The 24,372-nt window shown below is 38.2% G+C and overlaps 1 protein-coding gene across 2 annotated transcripts in view; it reads left to right on the forward strand.

Moving 5' to 3' along the window:
- antxr1b (ANTXR cell adhesion molecule 1b) overlaps positions 1-24,372 on the forward strand; it is a 49,960-nt gene that overhangs the window by 343 nt on the left and 25,245 nt on the right. For both annotated transcript variants that reach the window (XM_007255028.4, XM_049468372.1), the window contains exons 2-10: positions 2,380-2,603; positions 17,655-17,726; positions 18,366-18,437; positions 20,146-20,227; positions 20,918-20,951; positions 21,109-21,188; positions 22,474-22,542; positions 22,963-23,043; positions 23,979-24,039. In XM_007255028.4, coding sequence (XP_007255090.3) covers positions 2,458-2,603; positions 17,655-17,726; positions 18,366-18,437; positions 20,146-20,227; positions 20,918-20,951; positions 21,109-21,188; positions 22,474-22,542; positions 22,963-23,043; positions 23,979-24,039 — 697 coding nt within the window. In that variant the 5' untranslated portion in view covers positions 2,380-2,457. The remainder of the gene's footprint in view (positions 1-2,379; positions 2,604-17,654; positions 17,727-18,365; positions 18,438-20,145; positions 20,228-20,917; positions 20,952-21,108; positions 21,189-22,473; positions 22,543-22,962; positions 23,044-23,978; positions 24,040-24,372) is intronic.

The raw sequence follows: 24,372 nt of genomic DNA on the forward strand, positions 1-24,372 counted from the left end.
AATTAAACACAATTATCACACAGTAATAAACAGAATAAACAGAGATAAATAAACACAGTAATTACAGATGATAGGCAGAGATAAACTAGCACAATAAATAACCATGATTATGGAGGAGGACACACAATATGGAGAAAAACACACAATATTCACAGATACATCCAAAGACAATCACAATACACTCAAAGAAACAATGACACTGATTTAAAATTTACACTGATAAACAAACCTAACACAAACACATACACATGCACAATAAAAAGATAGATAATCAGAATAAAGTTTTCACAGTAATGAGTAAAAATGAACAGAATTGACACACAAGAAATCACAACTACACCTGAACAATATGGACAGAAACACTGTACATAAACATAGTATAAACACAGTTGTATTGAAACAATGACCACCAGTAAATCCAGAGTAAATGCTGGTAAATAAACAGGTGAATGTGAGCTGATGTACCTGCTGCAGGATTCCAGTGTGTGCTGATCGCGAGAGCGCAAACTGCTGCTGCTTCCCATTCAGAGCACGCTGCTGCATACGTCACCCACACATACACACACACAAAAACACGAGCGCATGAGAGCACACATACACACACACTGTGATGAGCTATGTCCATCCCGAGGCTGTTGGACACACTGTAAACAGTCCACCTTAGATGTATTAATGTTTATGTTGATGTTTGTCCCCTGAAAGAGAATTGCAGCAGAACTGGGTGAAATTTGGTGAATTTGGGTGCATTTGAATGAATTTGGTAAATCTGGGTAAAATGCAGTGCATCTGAGCACTGAGAACACATTAATACACACAAAAGAAATGTAACAGTAATGTTACAGATGTTACAGATTTTTTTTAATAGGATATCTGTTATCTGTATTAAATTATAATTCCATTGCAGCTTGAAATAAATGAGGACAAACTTACTTTCAGTGTTTTCATAGAGAGGGACAGGGATCTATCTATCTATCTATCTATCTATCTATCTATCTATCTATCTATCTATCTGTCTGTCTGTCTGTCTGTCTGTCTGTCTGTCTGTCTGTCTGTCTGTCTGTCTGTCTAAACTAAAGGGCAGTATAATGTGCAATATGTGCTGCTGCTGGTGTCCACTGTGTGGCGCTGGTGCAGAACTAGAATAAAGAGAGAGATAGAGGGAGTATGGAGCTGCAGGTATTCCGAGTGTATTTACTCTACTCTTGTGTGATTGTATTAATCTGATTAATTTATTTATAATTTGTTGCTGAAAGCTTAATTAATAAACTCTCAGGGATATTAAATAGAGTTTAACCTGCTTCTGCAGGATAAGCCTCCTATGAGGATACTGAACACTGAAGTCTAATTACCATTTGAGCACGTATGTAGCGTTTGGCTCCATAATGCACAAAAATACTGACCACTAGACATGTAACATGCCACCTCATGGCAAAGAACTCTCTGTAAGGATGTAAGAAACAGAATCGTTGCTCTACATAAAGCCAGACATATTACTGCTGCCAGTGTTACTGCAGAGGTTGAAGAAGTGGGAGGTCAGCCTGCAGTGCTCAGACCATGCACACACTGCATCAACTTTGTCTGCATGGCACTGTTCTAGAAAAAAAGCCTCTTCTGAAGCTGATGCACAAGAAAGTCTGCAAACAGTTTGCTAAAGATGAGTAGCCCAAGAGAATGGATTACTGGAACCATACCATGTAATCTGACAGGATCAAGATAAAGATAAAGTCGTTTGGCTTAGATAAAGTCCAGCATGTGTGGCGGCATTCTAGTGAGGAGTACCAAGATCAAAACTGCCCCTTGCCTACAGTCAAGCATGGTGGTGGTGTTAGTCTCATGGTCTGCACATTCTGAAATAGTGTGTGATCCCCTCCCTTCAGAAACTGGGCCACATGGCAGTTTTTCAACATGATAACGACCCTAATCACAAACTCACCTCCAAGACAACTCTAACTGCCCTGCTGAGGAAACTGAAGATAAAGGTGATATTATGTCTAATTATATATGCAGACTTAAACCCAATTAAGCTTTGGTGGGGCATCCTCAAATGGTACATAGAGAATTGCAAGGTGTCTAACATCCAGCAGCTCTTTGTGTGTGTAGAAAAATGTCTGCAATGAATGTGTAAACAGAAATGCCTTTAGAATTAAAATGAAATATGTCTGTATTTATCTCTCTGTGAATATTGTTTATTTTGAATGTGTAACTCTCAGGTCTTAGGGTTTTTTAATGAGGAAGGTCTCTCTCTCTCTCTCCTCCCTCCCTCACTTTCTCTCTCTCACACTCTTCCTCTCTGTCTCTATCTCTATCTCTCTGCCTCTCTCTCACACACTCTCTCACTCTCTCTCTCTCTCTCTCTCTTTTCTCCTCCCTCTGTTTTAGAGAGCAGCTGAAAGTTTCTGGGTGCAGAGTTGAGCTGCTGGTTGCTGTGCTGGTTTCTGTGCTGGTCGCTGAGCTGGGATGGTGTGTGTGTACTGGGCCAGGCTGGCTGGGGTGCTGGTGCTGCTGGTGCTGCTGGTCGGAGCAGCTGATGGACAGGTATACCAGCGTTGGGAGGCGGGGTCATCGTGCTACGGCGGGTTCGACCTCTACTTTGTTCTGGACAAGTAAGTTCAGTTACACATGCTTTACTTTAAAAAGAGAATGGGTCAGACAGGTGAGGAGTTAGACAGATGAGGAGTCAGATAGGTAATCGTTGAGGCAAGTGAGGGGTCAGACCAGTGAGGGGTTAGACAGGTAAGGAGTCAAATAGATAATGGTTGAGGCAAGCGAAGGGCTAGACAAGTGAGGGGTCAAACAGGTGAGGGGTTAGACAGGTGAGGGAACAGACATGAGTTGAAAAAACAGACAGGGGTTAAGGGGACAGACAGGTGAGAGGGGAGACAGGAGGTAAGAGGACAGACAGGTGAAAGGTTAGACAGGTAAGAGTCAGGGGTCAGAAAGGTCAGAGGTCAGACAGTTGAGGGTCAGCAGATGAGGGACAGGGGTCAGACAGGTAAGAGTCATGGGTCAGAAAGGTGAGCGGTCAGACAGTTGAGGGTCAGACAGATGAGGGACAGGGGTCAGACAGGTGAGGATGAGACAGGTAAGAGTCAGGGGTCAGACAGGTGAGGTTCGGACAAGTGAGGGGACAGGTAGAAGGTAAGAGGACAGACAGGAGTTGAGGGGACAGGTGAGAGAAAGGTGAGAGGTTAGACAGGTGAGAGGACAGAAAAGTGAGAGGACAGAAAGGTGAGAGGTTAGACAGGTAAGAGGACAGACAGGAGGTGAGAGGGCAGACAGGTAAGGGTCAGGGGTCAGGAGGAGAGAGGAATTTAAGGCAGGTGAGATGTATTGTTTAGGTAATGTATATAGAGACTGAAAGGGCAGAACAGCGACACGTGTGGCAGGTATACGCTATTACAATAACACTCTGTGTTTATATTGATTTATGAGGGTTTTTTCCATGTGGTATAAAAATGAATCACTGAGAAAGTGAGGAATCAGCTGGATCAGTAGTAAAATATTATTATGGGCTGTATTATGAAGTTTTTCCTCTTGAAGGGAGTATATCATATTGATATATTCAGATTTGTTACAGTTTGTCTCATTTGTTCAGGACATAAGTTATATAATATTAAGATGTATATATATATATATATATATATATATATATATATATTACTAAGAATAGCCATAACTTCATAACTGATTGACTTCAAAGTGATAACAAAACTATGATTGTAAAATATTTTAACAACTCTGAATATCTTTTATTTCACAACAGTCTGATTTCACAAAAAATGATTTAAAATTAGTGAAACTTTGCTATAAATGATTCACTCTTTATATTCATTTTAGCTGATGAATATTTGGTGCATCCATCCAACGAAAAGAAAAAAATAAAAGAAAGGGAAAATATACTACACTTTCCTATAGGAAAGTAAAAGAAAATAAAAGAAAGGGAAAGTAAAGGAAAAGAAAGTAAAAGAAAAGTAAAGCAAAACAAAGTAAAGGAAAATAAAATAAAAGCAAAATAAAATAAAAGGAAAATAAAGGAAAATAAAATAAAAGAAAAATAAATAAAAAAGGAAAGGAAAGTAGATAAAAGAAATGGAAAGCAATTAAAGAAAATAAAGGAAAGAAAATGAAAGGAAAGGAAAGTAAAAGAAAATAAAGGAAAAAAGAAAAGTAAAAGAAAGACATGAATGAAAGACAATAAACAACCAATATATATTTATATTGTATAAAATGAAACAGTCTTAGACAGTATATGAGTAAAATACATTTCTAGACATTTCCTAATCAAAATATCATTGTATTATTTAAACCAAGACTACTAGTGTGTATTGTTATTCACTATTGTGTTCTTGTGTACATGTGAGTTATGAACTAGTGTCCTGCACTACTTTTACTTGTGCATTGGTTAATTATGATTAGTGTATTACTAGTTAGTATTAAGTACAGTGTGTGCGTGTGTGTATAGTTATGTACTGTATCAGTTAGTTTTAGGACTTTGGTTCAGGAGAGGACAGTAGTACAGAAATCTGTATATAATTAACTAGCAGTACACACAGCAGTACGTAGATTGGTAAGCCACTGTGGTTCTGTACTGTAAATATTTAGTCCGGGTTGAGTGATTTAGAGCAGAACTGTTAAGGCTGTTCTGAAGAACAGTGTGAGGAACTCTCTCGGGTCTGTGGTGATAAACACCAGCCTGGGTTAAGGTTCTGACCCAGCGGCGCTTTCGGATCATAAATCATGTCCTGGGCTTTTAAAGAGGTGAGAGGTGGGACAGGCCGCGGGAGTTAAAGCTCAGCTGTGTAATTTGGGTCAGTGGGTTTCAGGATGATTCAGAACCGAAAACTGCTGCAGGAGAGCCTTCAGAACTTCAAAACAGACTTCAGAGGGTCCACCACTAACTGGTCAGAAGTGTGGGAACTGTAGGTCATGCTGTGTCTCTATCAGCAGCTGGAGTCTGAGAGAGAGTAAAGTAGCTCATGCTGATTGTCCATCAGCAGCCGGAGTCTGAGAGAGAGAGTACAGTGGGTCATGCTGCTTCTCCATCAGCAGCTGGAGTCCGAGAGAGAGAGTAGAGTAGCTCATGCTGATTGTCCATCAGCAGCTGGAGTCCGAGAGAGAGAGTAGAGTAGGTCATACTGCTTCTCCATCAGCAGCTGGAGTCTGAGAGAGAGAATACATTAGGTCATACTGTTTCTTCATAAGCAGCCAGAGTCCGAGAAAGAGAGTGAGTACAGTGGGTCATGTTGATTGTCCATCAGCAGCCGGAGTCTGAGAGAGAGTACAGTAGATTATACTGCTTCTTCATCAGCAATTGGAGTCTGAGAGAGAGAGAGTACAGTAGGTTATGCTGCTTCTCTATCAGCAGCCGGAGTCCGAGAGAGAGAGTACAGTAAGAGTAGGTCATACTGCTTCTCTATCAGCAGCTGGAGTCCGGGAGAGAGAGAGTAGGTCATGCTTATTGTCCATTAGCAGCCGGAGTCTGAGAGAGAAAGTATAGAAGGTTATTCTGCTTCTCCATCAGCAGCCGGAGTCTGAGAGAGTACTAAAGAGCGAGTGGGGTAATGGCCTTCCTAATTGTGGAGAAAAGCCCTGTAAACTTGTGTTTCTTTAACTTTACGGGCTGTAAGTCAGACAAATATCATTATCCAATTCCCGACACTCGAATTCAACATAAGTAACTGTGATAAACATAATAGGAACCAAATTGGCACTGTGCCTTATGCCTATGGTAATTTCATGAAGAAACAATGCACAGCAGGTGTTGCAATTATTTAGTCTATGTAGTGTTTATTTATGAGCTCCATTGTTGTGAATTACTTTCCATTCATGCAGCAGATTTACACCCTCAGGAACTCTAAGCGTTTAATTTCCCGCACAGTTAGAGCATGCAGTATAGAGCGTATAGAAAAACATGGCGCAACTGTAGCACAGATTAACGAAGATGATAAACATAGTGAATAATAAACAGCTGTGTTTACCCTGGAGCTGCAGGGAGTGTGATCAGTGTACGAAAAAGCGAAGGCTCGAATCTTTTTTTAGAAGCCGAGAACAAAGCAGATCCACTTCGTTAAAGAAAAGAACGCTTCAGTCCCCGGCTGCACCGCGGCGTATGGAACCGCTTACCATAAAAAACAACAACAGAGAGAAAACAACGGAATAAATCGAGCTGGACTGATGATGAGTCCAGAAGCACTAAAAAACACTCCGCAGTTAAATATTAAGCTTCTCGTTTAGGAACGTTTGAAATTAGAAAAGAGTACGAGATGTTGCTGCTGCTAAAACAAAACACCGCATACAAAAGAAGAGCTTTAATTTAGTAAAATCATTTACAATTCGATTGAAAACAATATCTGGATTAAATATCTTTAAGATTTAGATTTATTTCAGTCTGTCACAATGTCATCTGAACACTATTTAGCATTATAGTACACTCCCTACACTTCTTGTAGTGTATTGCAGTCTGTCAGAAAGTGTGTGTTGATTATATGAACATTATAGAGCATTATAGAGCGCTCCCTGCACTTTCTGTAGTGTATTAAAGTCTGTCAGAATGAGAGTGTGAATCATATGAATATTATAGAGCATTATAGAGCACCTCTACGCTTCCTGTAGTGTATTACAGTGTCAGAATGAGCGTGTTGATTATATAATAAACAATTATAGAGCATTATAAAGCACTCCCTACACTTCCTGTAGTGTATTACAGTATTTCAGAATTTGCGTGTGGATCATATGTACATTAGAAAGCATTATAGAGTGCCCCCTATGCTTCCTATAGTGTATTACAGTCTGTCAGAATTAGCATTTGGATCATATAAACAATATAGGGCATTATAGAGCACCCCATATGCTCATTGTAATGTATTACAGTCTGTCAGAATGAGTGTGTGGTTCATATGAAGATTATAAAGCATTATAGAGCACCCCCTACGCTTCCTGTAGTGTATTACACTCTGTCAGAATGAGTGTGTTAATTATATGAACATTATAGTGTGCCCTCTATGCTTCCTGTAGTTTTACAGTCTGTTAGAATGAGCGTTTGGATCATATAAACAATATAGGGCATTATAGAGCACCCCCTATGCTTATTGTAATGTATTACAGTCTGTCAGAACGAGCATGTGGATCATGTGGACATTATAGAGCTTTATAGAGCACCCCCTACACTTCCTGTAGTGTGTTACAGTCTCTCAGGATGAGTGTGTTGATCATATAATAAACATTATAGAGCATTATAAAGCAGCCCCTATGCTTCCTGTAGTGTATTAAAGTCTGTCAAAATGAGCACGTGGATAATATGAACATTATAGAGTGCCCCCTATGCTTTATATAGTGTATTACAGTCTGCCAAAATGACAGTGTGGATCATATGGACATTATAGAGCTTTATAGAGCACCCCCTACTCTTCCTGTAGTGTTTTGCAGTCAGTTAGAATGTCTGTGTTTATTATATCAAGATTATAGAGCATTATAGGGCCCTTCCTACGCTTCCTGTAATGTATTACCGTCTGTCAGAATTAGCATGTGGATCATATGAACATTATAGAGCATTATTGAACGCCCCCTATGCTTCCTGTAATGTATTATAGTCTGTCAGAATGAGCATGTGGATCATGTATACATTATAAAGCATTATAGAGCGCCCCCTGCACTTCCTGTGGTGTATTACAGTCTGTCAGAATGAGCGAAAAAATGTAAAAAATTATATTTCTGTGAGTAAATAATGTATAAATGTTTAGAAATATGGTTGTAAATATAAAGATGAGAACAGTCTGAGATAAATAGAGATGAGAGCAGCGTCTCTGAACCTCTTCTCCAGCAGAACCAGCTGTTCCCGAGCTGCAGAGCTGCAGCACAGCACTCTCTTACACACACATGCACACACACACACACACACACACACACACACATACACACACTCCGAAAACTGAGAAAATGTGCTCTTGCGTGTGTGTGCATATGTGGTTATATATTTGACACTGTGAGGTTGGCTGGACTATGCAGGATTTGACACTCGCTGTCATGAAAAGCTAATTGTAAAAGCAGATGTTGGACTAGAAACAGTATATTCCACCGATCTAACTGATCTAATTTTGCACAAGGCTGTTAATGGTTCTGGTGTGTTATAGATATAAAATTATAATCTGTAGAGGTGTGATGCATTTGTTACAGTGTAGAAATTAATAGCTGGCATGGCTTAAATGATATATATAAAATAATTACCTACAAAATACTGTTCTTCCCAGATGTTTTTAAGTTTCCTTTAATTACAGGGTGATAAAATTAATCATGGGTGTGCTTCGGACACATGAAATGAACCAATCGGTGTGTCACTTGCCATTCCCTTTAAGTGTGTGTTTTTACTTTGGCAAATTGCTATTTTAACGGTGCAACTACCTGGACATGTCCAGGGAAAATTGTCCTGCTCATTCACATTGTGAGGGTGTGTCAACAGCTCATTTATGAGAACAGCAATGTTATTAAGTTGGCTTGGAAAAGCCAACTTATTGTTCTTCGTAATCTTCTTATTCTTCTTATTATTATTCTATTCGCAAAATTTAATCACTATCTCCTCCTAGAGCAAACTAGCAACTGCCTAGCAACCACTTAGCAACCATGTGGAATATGTTAGCAACTGCCTAGCAACTGCTTAGCAACCACTTTAGAAACGATAGCAACGGCCTAGCAACCACTTAGCAACCACTTTAGAAATGATAGCAACTGCCTAGCAACCACTTAGCAACACCTTAGCAACCACTAGGAAAACGTTAGCAACTGCCTAGCAACCACTTAGCAACCACTTTAGTAATGATAGCAACTGCCTAGCAACCACTTAGCAACACCTTAGCAACCACTAGGAAAACGTTAGCAACTGCCTAGCAACCACTTTAGAAATTATAGCAACTGCCTAGCAACCACTTAACAACATCTTAGCAACCACGTGGAAAATGTTAGCAACTGCCTAGCAACCACTTAGCAACCATGTGGAATATGTTAGCAACTGCCTAGCAACTGCTTAGCAACCACTTTAGAAACGATAGCAACGGCCTAGAAACCACTTAGCAACCACTTTAGAAACGATAGCAACTGCCTAGCAACCACTTAGCAACACCTTAGCAACCACTAGGAAAACGTTAGCAACTGCCTAGCAACCACTTAGCAACCACTTTAGTAATGATAGCAACTGCCTAGCAACCACTTAGCAACACCTTAGCAACCACTAGGAAAACGTTAGCAACTGCCTAGCAACCACTTTAGAAATTATAGCAACTGCCTAGCAACCACTTAACAACATCTTATCAGCCACCTGGAAAATGTTAGCAACTGCCTAGCAACCACTTAGCAACCATGTGGAATATGTTAGCAACTGCCTAGCAACTGCTTAGCAACCACTTTAGAAATGATAGCAACTGCCTAGCAACCAGTTAGCTACACTTTAGCCACCACTTGGAAGACGTTAGCAACTGCTTAGCAACCATGTGGAATACGTTAGCAACTGCCTAGCAACTGCTTAGCAACACCTAAGCAACCACCTGGAAAACGTTAGCAACTGCCTAGCAAACGCTTAGCAACCACTTTAGAAATGATCACAACTGCCTAGCAACCACTTAGCAACCATTTTAACTTTTCAACGTTATTAGCGTACTTTTCCAAGCCAACTTAAAGTTCGTTCACGAACTTTGCCTTTTCTAGTTTTATTTAGTATTTTGTTTATTGTTGATGTAAAATTGGGTTTGTGCTGCTGTGTGTTCACACAGTGAACACACAGATTATTGTAGTCAGACTAATCAGTATTAAAGATTTTTTAATTGAAAAAAAAAAAAAAAAAATCAAGACCAAATAAAAAAAAAAGACAGGAAAGAAACATCCAGACTGTTATCAGTATTTCAACAAGATTAAAGGTAGTCAGGTTGTTCATGGTACGGGGAGTTTGGGTCAGTAACTTCTGTGATGCAACATTAATGCAGAAAATACAGCTCTGGAAAAAATTAAGAGACCACTTCAGTTTCTGAATTAGTTTCTCTTATTTTGCTATTTATAGGTATATGTTTGAGTAAAATAGACATTGTTGTTTTATTCTATAAACTATAAACTATAGACAACATGTCTCCCAAATTCCAAATAAAAATATTGTCATTTAGAGCATTTGTTTGCAAAAAATGAGAAACGGCTGAAATAACAAAAAAGACGCAGAGCTTTCAGACCTCAAATAATGCAAAGAATTTAGTTTTAAGAATTCAGATATCAATATTTGGTGGAATAACCCTGGTTTTTAATTACAGTTTTCATGCATCTTGGCATGTTCTCCTCCACCAGTCTTACACACTGCTTTTTGATAACTTTATGCTACTCACTCCTGGTGCAAGAATTTAAGCAGTTCAGCTTGGTTTAATGGCTCGTGATCATCTTGATTATATTCCAGAGGTTTTTCAATTTAGTAATATTAAAGAAACTCCTCATAACTTCATTGCTTGGTATAATCAGTGCCTAAACATCTCGTATAGGTTATGTGTAAGGAATGGTAACATTTGGAACTGTGTTTGGAATATGTAGCAGGTCTGTAATGCAGGAATGGTTGTGTTTTATATACTAATGTGACGAGTACAAAGGGGCTCTTTATTATAATTCCATGTACCAGAGCTGGGAGAGCTGGGATAGGTGGCAGGTTCTGCAGAGCTTTAGCTGGATGGGTTTGGACGTTCTGGGCAGAGGGACTGGTGCAGTTATTATGGGTTCAGTGGGACTGTATAAGTCTGGACTGCAGTGACGGCTTTACTAAATGATATAATCTTTTCCAGAACTATTGAATAAGAGGCGAGTGACGCAGCACTGCAGAGGGTTAACAACTAACGCAATACTCCTGAACTCTGTCCAGATACAGGGAAAAAAACTGGAAACGCTGCACTGTGATGCTATTGTTTATGCCAGGAAGTGAAAGCTCAGCCTCAGAACTCAGAACAGAAACTGTACTGAAGTTAATTACACAGGAATTTTTGGAACAATAAGACATAAGCGAATAGTGTTGCATACTCTTAAAATAAAGCTACAGTCTTTCTGGCTCCACAAAGAACCATTTTTGCAAAAAGCATATAAATTATGTATATGTGTAGAACCATAGTGTATAAGGTTTGAAGTCATTCCTGTTAAATGTCAGTCCTGTCACTGTCTGTCTGCCTGCCACTGACTCTAGTTCTCCTGTGACTGCAAACTCCTGCATTTCCCAGAATGCACCTGTGCTCAACCCTCTGGACATGCCGGATCATCTGACACATCAGTGTTCCAGCTCGCCGTGCTTCTAATCATTACATACACCTGGACTCCCTAGTATAAACAGCCCCTGTTTGCACTCACTCACTCCTCGCCCAGTATTGAATCTGTTTCATAGCTTTTCTACCTCACATTTTTTCTTTTGTTTATTGACCTTTTGTTTACGACCCTGTTTTGCTTCTTTGACTACTTTTTTGCCTAGCAATTTGTTTTATAAGCTTTTTCGGTATAAAGTAGTTTTTGTTTACCATCGGCTACCTGAGCCCTGAGAGAGCACAATTGGCCTTGCTCTCTCTATGAGTGGGTACAGTAGATGGTGCTCTTTCCCCTCATAATTTAAAAGGGTGATGCCGCTCAGCACGAGGCGTCTGTGAGCTGATGTATCGGAACCGTGAAACTGTGAAACTACTCAGCAATGCTGCATCAGCAGCAGAGGCGGAGTCTGACTTCACATGTATTGGAGGAGACATGTGCTAGCCCTCACCCTCCTGGTGTTGGGGGATAGGGGGTGTCCTAATGTGTGGGTTTTGGAAAATGGGAAAAAAGAGAAATAACAGCACTCGAAAAAAACATTTTGTTGAACCTTAAATTGTAGGAGGTTACTCGGACAAATAGTCAATGAATGCATTTTCAACAAGACAATGCTAAACCACATGCTGCACACATTACAAAAGCAGCAAAGTGAGACCATACAAAAACAATTGGTTGCTCACAAAAAAATGCAAAAGGAATAAATGTGTAAAGGACTTTACTATGTTCAAACATGCCAATGCAAAGGTTCTTCACCAATTTTAAGTTTTCGAAACAAAAATGTTTTTTTTATTTAGCCAACAACAGTTCTACTGTGATACCCATTTTAAGGACATAGTCAATCTAATAGTCAACAAGTGACTTGTCACCTAATCACTAGTTTATAGATGTTTACATGGCCAAATACACCTCAAAATAAAGGTGCTACATGTTCCTGGTACAGACTATTCTCAGAAAATACAGAAAAAACATGGTTCTTTTATGCAGTGTTAATGCAAACAAAGTACACTAAGAACTAAGAACAACTTATTCTGTCCTCAGGACCACATCTTTTCTAGCAATGTCCATGCATCACAAATAGCTTAAAACAATAGAAGAACCTTTTATGCAGTAGAGATAGATGTCCATTTGAAGGTTCTTTACTATTTTAAAGTTTTTTTTAACAGAAATGAAGTGAACAGTGGATCTGCAATGGTGCTGTTTAAAGATCCGTTGTTTGGAGTGGTTGTTTATAAGTGTGCAGATGAAGTAAAGCAGCGTTTTTTGATCCAGAGCTTCAGTCTGATCTCATCACTCATCTCTGACTGTCACCCTGAGCACATTCCCGTACGGTCCCGGGACATTTACGCAATCTGAGGAATTCTCTCGCTTTGTGATGTCAATGTTTTGATCGGGTTCAGGTTCAGAACTTTATTAGCACTATTTCCTCAGGAATGTTATTTTTTAAGAGCTCATATCCCACAATTCTCCCCTGAGCTTCCCTCACAGTGCCTGTCTGCGTCTATGTCTGAGTTTATTACAGAAAAAGCAGTATTTGTTTATTTTATACCAGTGATTTTCCAGCTGTTACACCTCTGTTTCCTCTTTTTCTTGGTCTTTTCTGTTCCTGTCATCTTTTTTGTCTGTCTGTTTCTGTATTGTCTGTATGTTTCTTCGGAGCACATGGCTCTGTTTTGTTGCTGTCTTGTCTCTGACCTAGCCCATCCTTTTTTCAGTGTTCACACCTGTGTCTAGTTTCTAACTCCGCCCCTTGGTTAGCATTAGCGCTAGCATCTGCCGCCACAGAAAAAGCTACTGTATCACTCATTTCTGGATCTGCAGCTGCTGAAAACGTTAGCATCGTAATAATAGCTCACAGATAATTCTCTAATGGGTGTTTTTCATGTTTAATGTACAACTACACAGTAACTATAGACACTTATTATAGACACTTACTCCGCCCCCTCGTTATCTGTCCCTCATTTCCAGACCACCACGTCCATCAGCATAGATATATTCACAAGCACCATTGCTAATTATATGATGCAGGTGGAAGGTGTGAAAATAGACGGGGTTAATAGGGTGTATGATAGCAATGAGCATCACGACACACTTTTAACAGGGTGTAAGATCTATAAGTGTAAGTTTCATATCATATGCAATTAAATAATGCAATCAAACGCCAACTTATTCTGATTTGGGTTGGTATGTGTGTTAAAGGTCACACATTAAGAACTGCTCACAGCAGTAGCTATTAACGAATGCTGGACAGGCTGTTGGTCCAGATGCCACAAAATAGTTTGGACGTGGCTGCAGAGCTTCAGATTGCAGTTTTCTGGTTAGCATTAGCGCTAGCGTCTGCAGCCACCACTGTAAAAGCTATTGTATCACTCATTTCTGGATCTGCAGCTGCTGAAAACATTAGCATCGTAATAATAGCCCACAGCTAATTCTCTAGAGTGTGTGAGTGTCTGAGTGTGTGTGTGTGTGTGTGTGTGTGTGTGAGGTTTGACTGAGTCTGAAAGTTCTTACGTAAGCACACATTCCCGTCTGATCCGTCTGAACCGCAGAACCTCCGCCAGACGCTGGAGCAGCGGGACCGGCTCAGAGCACCAAAACAGACCCGCTTTATTTTAGACCCAAACCGTTAAATTTAGACTTTAAATACAATGGAAAAGCACCCACTACCTCTCAGCAGACACCTAGAATCCACTTTATAATAAGAGTCTCTAATAACTGTGTAGTTACACAGTAATAACCCTGTAGTAACTAGTTTAATACCAGTGAAATATGCCTTGTTACAGATTTCATATAGTGTGCGTATTTTAGGTCATTTATGTGTATGTAATAGTGTTTTTTCACTTGTAATAATGTGTGTTTTGTAGGGCTGGACCCGAATATTCGGGTATTCGGATATTCGTTCGTTGAGTAGGTATTCGGTTTTTAATTTTGGTATTCGGATATTCGTTTTTTTTCTCCTTTCCAGAGTTCCACCTCACTCTAACCACTTCTGTTTTCGCGGGTCCCGTCAGAATATCTTGCGCGCGGAACAGAACTGAACTGTTATTGGCTGGAGCGGGAGTTTAATCCAGACGATGCGGGAGCAAATTAATAAATAGTTAAGAAAACTGTAATAATTGTAAAAAAAAAAAAACCTAAAGAAAACTCTCAACGCGCAGGATGGACCGACACACACACGCACACACCGATGGTGTTTGGACTGGGGTAAGGAACGGGACCGCACTATTCAGTGCTGCTGTTTTAATAAATATATAAGTAAATTTGAAGCATTAAATGTAGTTTATTTAATTTATATTAGGAACGTGGGGCGGGAGCGGCAGAAATGTGTATGTGGTGGGCGGGCGCGGGATTAAAAGAAGCAATTTTTTTGCGGAGCGGTAACGAGACAGAAACGCGGGATCGTGGAAGAGTGGGTTTAAAAATCAGTCTCGCGCAGACCTCTATTATACATGATAAAAAAAAATGCAGGCTCTTCGAAACTGATTTATGTAATAAAACGTAAGGGGTAATGTGGCAACAGTAGGGGCTAAATCGGTTACAAAAGCCTGGCCTACAAAAATGATGTCTGAACGAATTTCCTCTTATCTAATATAATTTAAAATGGTTTAAAAATATAAAATAATTTCTAAGCAAACAAAATATTTAATATTGAGCTTATAGCCCAAGTGCAAAAATACAAAATCAGTAATACGGCTATGCCCTGCACAATCCTTAAACCGAAATAGACCAAGTACAATAACGTCATTAACAATGACTTTCCTCTACTCTAATATAATTTAACATGGTTTAAAAATATAAAATAATTTCTAAACAAACGAAATATTTAATATTGAGCTTATAGCCCAAGTGCAAAAATACAAAATCAGTAATATGCCCTGCACAATCCTTTAACCGAAATAGACCAAGTACAGTTTACAATGATTGTCCTCTAATATAATCAACAATGTTTAAGAATATAAAATACTTCCTGAACAAACGTTTTTTTTTTGTTTGTTTTTTTAAGCAAATAGCCTAAGTGTGAAAACACAAACAGCAATTTACTGGGCTGGCTTGCTCAGCGGAGAAACCGTGCAGCAGCAGCCTCCTAGCCTGCTTAGGCAGCGGATAAGCCGCGGTGTGGGGCATCAGAAATTCCGGGATGAAAACACAAAGAAATCTGGGATAAAAACACAGAAAAAATATGGGGTGAAAACACAAAAATCCGGGATAAAAACACCAAAAATCCGGGGTGAATATGTCTCGTCGGTCAGAGCAAATTGAACATTTTTCAGTGGATTAAAGGGGCCGTGATTTGCTTTTTTTATTTTATTTTTTTTTACCTCTTTTTTTAAAAACGAATATTCGAATATTCGCTTCGAATCAGTGCCGAATATCCGGAGCTCAAAAAACGCTATTCGGGCCAGCCCTAGTGTTTTGTCATGTGTAGTTGTGTGTTTTTCATGTATAATAGTGTCTGTTTTTTCATGTGTAAAAGTGGGTTTTTCATGTGTAATGGTGTGTCACGTTTAGTAGTGTGTTTTTCACTTTCAATAATGTGTGTTTTTCATGTGTAGTAGCGACTTTTTCACTTGTAATAATGTCTTTTTTTACATTTAATAGTGTTTTTCACATGTAAGTGTGTGTTTTTCATGTGTAATAGTGTCTGTCTTTCATGTCTAGTTGTGTGTTTTTTACTTGTGAAAGTGTGTAATAGTGTGTGTTTTTTCTGCATAATAGTTTAGTAGCGTGTTCTTCACTTGTATTAATGTGTTTTTCTCATGTAGTACTGTGTTTTTCACTTGTAATAATTTGTGTTTTTTTGTGTAATAGTGTGTTTGTTACATTTAATAGTGTGTTTTTCACGAATAATAATGTGTGTTTTTTAGTTATTACAGAGTTTCTAATGTGTGATATTGTTTGTTTTTTACATTTAATAGTGTGTGTTTTTCACATTTAATAGTGAAATAGAGTAATAGTGTGCATTTTTTATTATCACAGGATTTCTAATGTGTAACTACACAGTAATTATAGACACCTATTATAAAGGGGACCTACTGAACATACAGGATATACTATAAGTTACAGTGGCTCATAATAAACCAGCACACAGTTCAGTGTGACACAGGCATTCTATGTGGTTAAACTGGTTCCAGTAGAATGTGCTTGTGGTCATCTTCTTGTGTTTCCATAACAAAGCTGTCTACCAATTCTGACCAAACTCAGGCAGATGTTCCTCCAGATTTTAACTGAAGACTGAAGTTTCTACAGCTCATAGTGAGAGCTAGCCAGGATAAATTACAGCTTCCAAACATGGTGGAGGTAGTTTCAGATTTCATCATCTACAACTCATAGTGAGAGCTAGCCAGGATAAAGTACAGCTTCCACACATGGTGGAGGTAGTTTCAAGTTTTATCATCTACAACTCACAGTGAGGGCTAGGCAGGATATGATACAAAGTAAAATGCAGTAAAGTTCCTCTATTTTTAGGCAGTTTGATGTTAAATTACATGTTACAGCAGATTACAATAGATTGATATCTGTGTTCTGCTGCATTAGCTGTATAAAGATTGATTGAAATGATCAGCTCTGACTCAACAATAGCCATTATTATGCTCCAGAGACCTGAGATTACCCTGTCCTTGTCCATACCCTGAGCTGTTCAAGTGATGCAGTAGTGATGGGCTCAAATGGGGTTTTTAGTTCATTACTGAGGTATTGTCCGAGCTGCTGTGTAGGGTCAGGAGATCAAAACTGCAGAAAAAAACACAGTTATAATATAATCCACGTTTTCCAGCTTCTTCTATCTTCTTTACAACAAAGAGAGACAGTGTGGAAACGTGTTAAAAGCCTTTTACTCAAAAAGTCATAATTAAAAAAAACAACAACCTTTTAGTTCATACAGTGTCAAAAAACAAACACACCCACCTACAGTGGCAGGCAAATGTTTTTTTCTGATGCATTTTCCACAGCTTCCAAACATGGTGGAGGTAGTTTCATTATCTGCAACTTACAGTGAGAGCTAGCCAGAATAAAGTTCAGCTTCCAAACATGGTGGAGGTAGTTTTATGTTTGTGCAGGTGTCGCTAAACAGTAGACCAATCTACCACAATTCCAGAGTATAATCAGACTTCCTGAATATCTGTCGCAGTCAATCAGAAAAAAAGGTCTTCTTTGTCTTCCATATCTATAGTCTTCTCTTGCTTTGTTGGACTCAACCGTTTTCATTTTAGGAGACAATTAGACTAAAGGGTCTGAGTTTTATATTATACAGCTTTATAAACCTTCAGAAAATGCACTGTTTATGTAATTATGGTGGCTATTATTATTTATTTATGAGCCGCAGTGATACAGACTGATCTGTCTGTTCTGGTTTACAGGTCTGGAAGTGTGAAACACCACTGGAATGAGATTTATTACTTTGTGGATCACCTGACGCACAAATTCATCAGGTACGGAACCACATCCACTAACAGAACACAGTACACAGCATTTAACTGTTCACTTCTTTTTAAAATATATAAATGAATTTATTACATTATTTCTGTTTATCAGAGCCTGGTTTTAATAGTGGTAATCTAATATATATATATATATATATATTATATTTTATTCTTTTATTTTTATGCAGCATTTTATCAGTGTAGTTAGACTGACATTGCTGTGACTTTTGGTTGGATAATAGAGTTTGGATTGATCAGTGGGAGACAGGAAATCAATTTTCTCCAGTAAAATTAAATCTGCAGGAGAAAATGCAGCAGGATTGACCCCTTATACCTCTAACAGCTGGCAGGGGTTCAGACTGCCATCCATCACCACGTTAATTGAGGAACAATCCAGCTTTAACCTTTAATTATTCCCAATAATTAATAATCGCATCATGGGACAATCTACTGTGGGCTGAATGGGTTAAGCTATAAACTGCTGTACGCTAAATGGGTGGAGCTATAAACTGCTGTAGGCTGAATAGGTGGAGCTATAAACTGCTGTAGGCTGAATAGGTGGAGCTATAAACTGCTGTAGGCTGAATGAGTGGCAGAGAGACATTAGATGAGTAATTATTTTCTCTCTCTCTTTTTTTTTTTCTCCAGTCCTCAGCTCCGGATGTCCTTTATCGTTTTTTCAACGGAGGGCCGGACTTTGATGGAGCTAACCGATAACAGGCAAGACTTTATATATTTCAGTAAAATCAGTTTATAAACCTTATTCTGCTATCCGTGTTGGATTTGTCACATTTATGTAGTTTGTGGTCCACGTAAAAAAGGGGACATATTATGTAAAACTCATTGTTTGTGGGTCACTGACTGTATATACATTTGAAACACCAACACTTCCCATTCATCTGTTTTCTGTGAATCACTTGAAAGCATTTGGTGTCAGGAATCATATGCTCCTATGAGCCTCCTCCCTTATTGTACACAGCAAGATTAACCAGCAGACTTCATCTGAGGGTGGGATCTTTACCTACTGTCAGTAGATGAGGGAGATGTCAGAACTTTCAAATGATGAGTTTTGTGCTTCTATTGCAGTTAAGCATGAACTAGCTTGTTTGTTTTGCCATTTAGCACAGGCTAACACTAATGTGTGGTAGACGCTTAGCATAAACATGGGGCATGGCCAGCAACAGCTTATTTGCATAAAAGTAATAAAGCCATTACACTGCTCATTTTGAAATGGACTAAGAATAAAGATAGTGAGATCTTTATCTTTATGTGATCGTAATTTTGTGTTTTGTTCAGAACATAGACCTGTTTTAACTTAAATGGTACAATATGCCCCTTTTAATGATTACTGGTGAGTTCTGACTCTCTGCAGCAGCTCAGGGGTTAAACTGGAGTATAGTAGCTTTAGATATTCTCAGTGGTAAACAGAGGAAACTAAATGAAGGCAGTCTGAGACTGGGAGAAGAGGCGGGTCTACAAATTGAGTAGGAATTAAATCTGACTCTGACTGTGCTGATTGACATGGTGGACAGGTTTTTGTCTTCATTTCTATTGAAAAGAAGGAAGTGGAACCACAGCATCCATGTTTATATAAAGTCCCTATATGGTTATTGGGTCTCAATAACAATAAAAGTCTTTCCGGATGGTAAGAAATAACGCACAGATATCACACTAATCTGACACGGAATGTAACTTCACAATCTTGTGTTGTTCTGCCAAGCACCACCACTTTCACAACACCGAAGTTTTTCCGAAAGTGCAGAAAGGAATTTATGGAAAGTGCTGAATGTTTTCTGACAGTTCATTTCTAATTTATTATGGAATCAGTTCCTGCAGGATAATTATATTCCCAGATGCTGCCACACAATCCATCCAAACCAGGAGTGTGTGTGTATTATGTGTGTGTTTATGTGTATGTGTATAATGTGTGTGTGTGTGTGTGTGTGTGTATAAGGTGTATGTTCACATGTGTGTTTATATAAGGTTTGTGCATGTTTATATGGGTGTGTTTGTGTGTGTATAATGTTAGTGTTTGTGTGTGTGTATAATATGTGTGTGTATGTAATGTGTGTGTATAATGTATGTGTGTTTACGTGTGAGTGTGTTTTTGTGTCTGTATAATGTGTGTATGTGTTTGTGTGTGTATTATGTGTGTGTTTATGTGTATGTGTATAATGTTTGTGTGTGTATAATGTGTATATAAGGTTTGTGTATGTGTATATATGTTTGTGTTTGTGTGTGTGTATAATATGCGTGTGTATATAATGTATGTGTGTTTACGTGTGAGTGTGTGTTTTTGTGTCTGTATAACGTGTGTATGTGTTTATGTGTGTGTATATATAATGTTTGTGTATATAATGTGTGTGTGTGTATTGTGTGTGTGTTTTTGTGTGTATATAATGTATGTGTGGGCATATGTGTGTTGTAGGGATCAGATCAGCGCTGGGTTGGAACAGTTGATGCAGGTGTTGCCGGGAGGAGATACCTTCATGCATAAGGGCTTTGAGAAGGTGAGGCAGAGAGTCCAACACAGACTCGAGACACAGACTCACACTTAAAACGATTTTGAATCTTGTTTAAATGACTTACGCCATTTGTTATGGATTAATGCTAATTGACTTGTGCTTAAATTACTTGTGACTCAACTTGGACTTGCACTTAATTAACTTTCAACTTGACTCCATTTCCGGCTCAAATTACTGTGACTTGGTTCAGTGATTTATGATTTGAGTCTGATTCTTGCTTAAATAAATCATTACTCAACTTGTCTCACACTTAAATAACTCAAGTCTAAACTAGAGCTCATTTAGATTAGTGCTTAATTGATTCCTGACTCGACTGCTTAAATGACTCTCAGCTTGATTCAGACACAGACTCAAACTTAAACAGACAATGTGATTCTTAACATGAAACTTGACTCATGCTAAAATGATTCACCTTAAATTGGCACTTAATAAAGTCTCACATTGACTCAGATTGGCTCTTAATTGACTCATGATGCAACTTGTACTCACACTTAAATGACCCTTGACTCGGACTCGGATTTTTGCTTAAATAATAAAAATCACCTGGACTGAACTGCAGTAGACTAAAAGATGGATTTATATATGTATATGTGTTGTCAGTAAACTGAGTGATTCATTTTTTAACAGGTTAATATCTTTACTGTAATGAGTAAATTTACTGTAATATGTTTTAAGGCCAGTGAGCAGATCTACTACGCTACAGGAGATGGTGAGTTCAAATTTACATTAACTGTTATTATAGGTGTACATGTAGGTGTGTAAGTGAAACTTGGAGCAAAAATAATAATACTAATGTTTAATATACTCTTTATACAGCGATCAATAATCGTGTAAATGTCCTGATATACTCTCTCTCTCCTCTTCAGTGTACCGCATGGCCAGCGTCATCATCGCTCTGACGGATGGAGAACTGCGCGAGACTCAGTTTGACCTGGCAGCGCGAGAGGTGAGAGAGTCACACTCATCACCCAAATATAGGAGCCCCGCTTTAGCAGTTTATTTCTTTAGTAGCTTAGTAGTTAGCAGTATGAGTAGTTTAGTGGTTTAACATTTTTATCACTTTAGTGGTTTAGCATTTTAGCACTTTAGCAGGTTATAACTTTAATAGTTTAGCAGTTCATCACTTTAGCAGGTTTTTACTATAACAGTTTAACAGTTCATCACTTTAGCAGGTAATTACTTTAACAGTTTAGCAGTTCATCACTTTAGCAGGTTATTACTTTAACAGTTTAGCAGTTTATCACTTTAGCGGTTTTGCATTTTAGCACTTTAGCAGGTTATTACTTTAACAGTTTAGCAGTTCACCACTTTAGCAGTTAGCAGTTCACCACTTTAGCAGTTAGCAGTTTAGCACTTTAGCGCTTTAGCAGTTTAATAGTTTAGTAGTTTAGCAGTTTAGTAGTTTAAGCACTTTAATACTTAGTACATTAGCACTTTAGTATTTTAGTAATTTAGCAGTTCAGTAGTTTAGCCCTTTAGTAGTTTAGCACTTTAGTGCTTTAGCAGTTTAGTAGTTTATCCCTTTAGTAGTTTAGCACTTTTGTGCTTTAGCAGTTTAGTAGTAAGAAGTATGATTAGTTTAGCAGTTTAGTGGTTTAACATTTTATCACTTTAGCGGTTTAGCACTTTATCACTAATGTTAGCAGTTTAGCAGTTTAACACTTTCACAGTTTATTACTTTAGTGGTTGAGCACTTCAGCGGTTTAGTATTTTATAATTTTAGCAGTTTATTATTTTAGTCGTTTATAATTTTAGCAGGTAATCATTTTAGCAGTTTATCATTTTAGCAGTTAAGCACTTCAGTAGTTTAGCATCTTAGTGGTTTAGCAGTTGAGCAGTTAAACACTTTATAACTTTAGCAGTTTAGCAGTTTATCACTTTCACAGTTTATTATTTTAGCAGTTTATCATTTTAGCAGTTTAGCACTTCAGTAGTTTAGCATCTTAACGGTTTAGCAGTTGAGCAGTTAAACACTTTATAACTTTAGCATTTTAGCAGTTTATCACTTTCGCAGTTTATTACTTTAGCGGTTTAGCACTTTAGCAGTTTAGTAGTTTATTATTTTAGCAGTTTATTATTTTAGCAGTTTATCACTTTAGCAGTTTATCATTTTAGCACTTTAGCACTTCAGTAGTTTAGCACTGGTTTAGCAGTTTAGTGGTTTAGCAGTTTAGAAGTTAGCATATCTGCTAGAACCCTGTGCTAATCTTGGATCTATGTGTAAATTTCAGGCGGATCGGTCGCGGCAGCTGGGAGCCACAGTGTACTGCGTGGGAGTGAAGGACTTTAATGAAACTCAGGTGAGCTTCTCTCACAGACTGAATTTAAAAACCAGCTCAGATTTATTATCTAACACTGTCTACACTTTTAACACAGGGGTTCTTAAGAGGTACTTTAGTAAATATAGAGAAGAAGTCATTTGAAGAAGTCAACTATGAAAAAACATTTTGTGAAAATCACTGGTTGAAGTTTTCCTCAGAAAACCTGGAAAACCTTTAGTAAATGGTTCTAAATAGTGACACATGTTCCTTGTAGACGGCTGCTCTATTCTATACTGTTTAGGATCCATGGAGAGGAAGTATAGTGATGTTCATTTGCAGTATTCACTAATTACAATAAAAGTACTGAATTTCAGTACCTTGCTCTAGTAATGATACTTTTACACAGATATCTGATGTTTGGAAGTCTGATATCTGTTATTTGCTTTCTCCTAATCATAGTTGGCCACGATAGCGGACAGTAAAGAGCACGTCTTCCCTGTGAACGACGGCTTTGAGGCTCTGCAGGGCGTCATTGACTCAGTAAGTGACTGGCACACATATACACACTTTTAACTACCTTAAAATACACTATTTAGTGTGGAAATAATAGGCTCTATCTTACACCCCGCCAACAGTCTAGTTTCATACCTTTCGTCTGCATCGTTTAAATAGTAACAGTGCTTCTGAATATAACTACACTGATGGGCGTGGTGATGTGTGTTCAGGTAAATGTCTGGCATATTGCTATCTTGTCAACGAAAAACACAGGTGCTCCACTGACTGAATACAACCTAGACAGACGTCAACAGTATTTTGAGGGGCGCAAGATGTACTTTTCCCGCTGGCAAAGACACACCGACACGCCCTCAATCAAGGTTCATTGCGCACGGCTTGCCTATAGATCACTAAAATAGTGCTCTAAGAGTTGGAAATATTACAGTTTTGCTTCAAAATAATTCTTCAAAACTTTAAAAGTTATAACAAGTTATAACATACACTCATACCCTATTAAATAAATAAATGTAACCAGTAACATGTTTTCTTGTAGCAACTTGTAGAAACTGTAATTTTATTATAATATTTATTAAATATTTACTCCTACTGCCACAACATTACTGTTTTTTTTATTATATTTTTGCATTTTGTTTGAAATATATAAACTGTAATTGACAATCATATATATCAGCATAATAACTTGTGTATTTTTGTAACATTAAAGAACACTGCTACTTTTTTTAAACAGAAAATGCTGTTTACAGATGTTTTGTTACAATTGCTTAAAAACTTCCAGGGAAATATACTGTAAAATTGGTTAGTAAACAATAAACACCCCATAAATATTTGTCATCTTCTGTAAACAGGAAGCAGGATGAATCATTATCACTGTATAAAACATTCAGTTTTAGTAGACACTCTGAGAGAGCCGATAACCCAGCAGACCTTTCATCTCTATTCATATATTCTCTTTATTCCAGATCCTGAAGAGGTCCTGCATTGAGATCCTCGCCGTTGAGCCATCCACCATCTGTGCAGGAGGTCAGAAATCTTAAATACTGCTTTTGAGCAAGCAAAATACAGTGTAAACTCTATAAAAAAGAAATTCAGCAAAAATCAGAGTATCATTATTCATCTCTGAGCCCACCATCACATTTATGTACATATGTTAATAAATATTTTCATGGAAAACACTATAGAAATTAAACTTGGATATAAGTTACAGTAGTTAGTGATCAACTTATATAGCAGTTTAGATTTACTGTATATGATCTCAGGTGTGAATGGGGAGCAGGGTTGGTTAGTTAGATGTTTTGGGTTCAGTTCTCTGAGCATTCAACATGCCACCTCATGGCAAAGACCTCTCTGAAGATG

Source organism: Astyanax mexicanus, chromosome 20, assembly GCF_023375975.1.
Source record: "Astyanax mexicanus isolate ESR-SI-001 chromosome 20, AstMex3_surface, whole genome shotgun sequence".
Taxonomy (NCBI): domain Eukaryota; kingdom Metazoa; phylum Chordata; class Actinopteri; order Characiformes; family Acestrorhamphidae; genus Astyanax; species Astyanax mexicanus.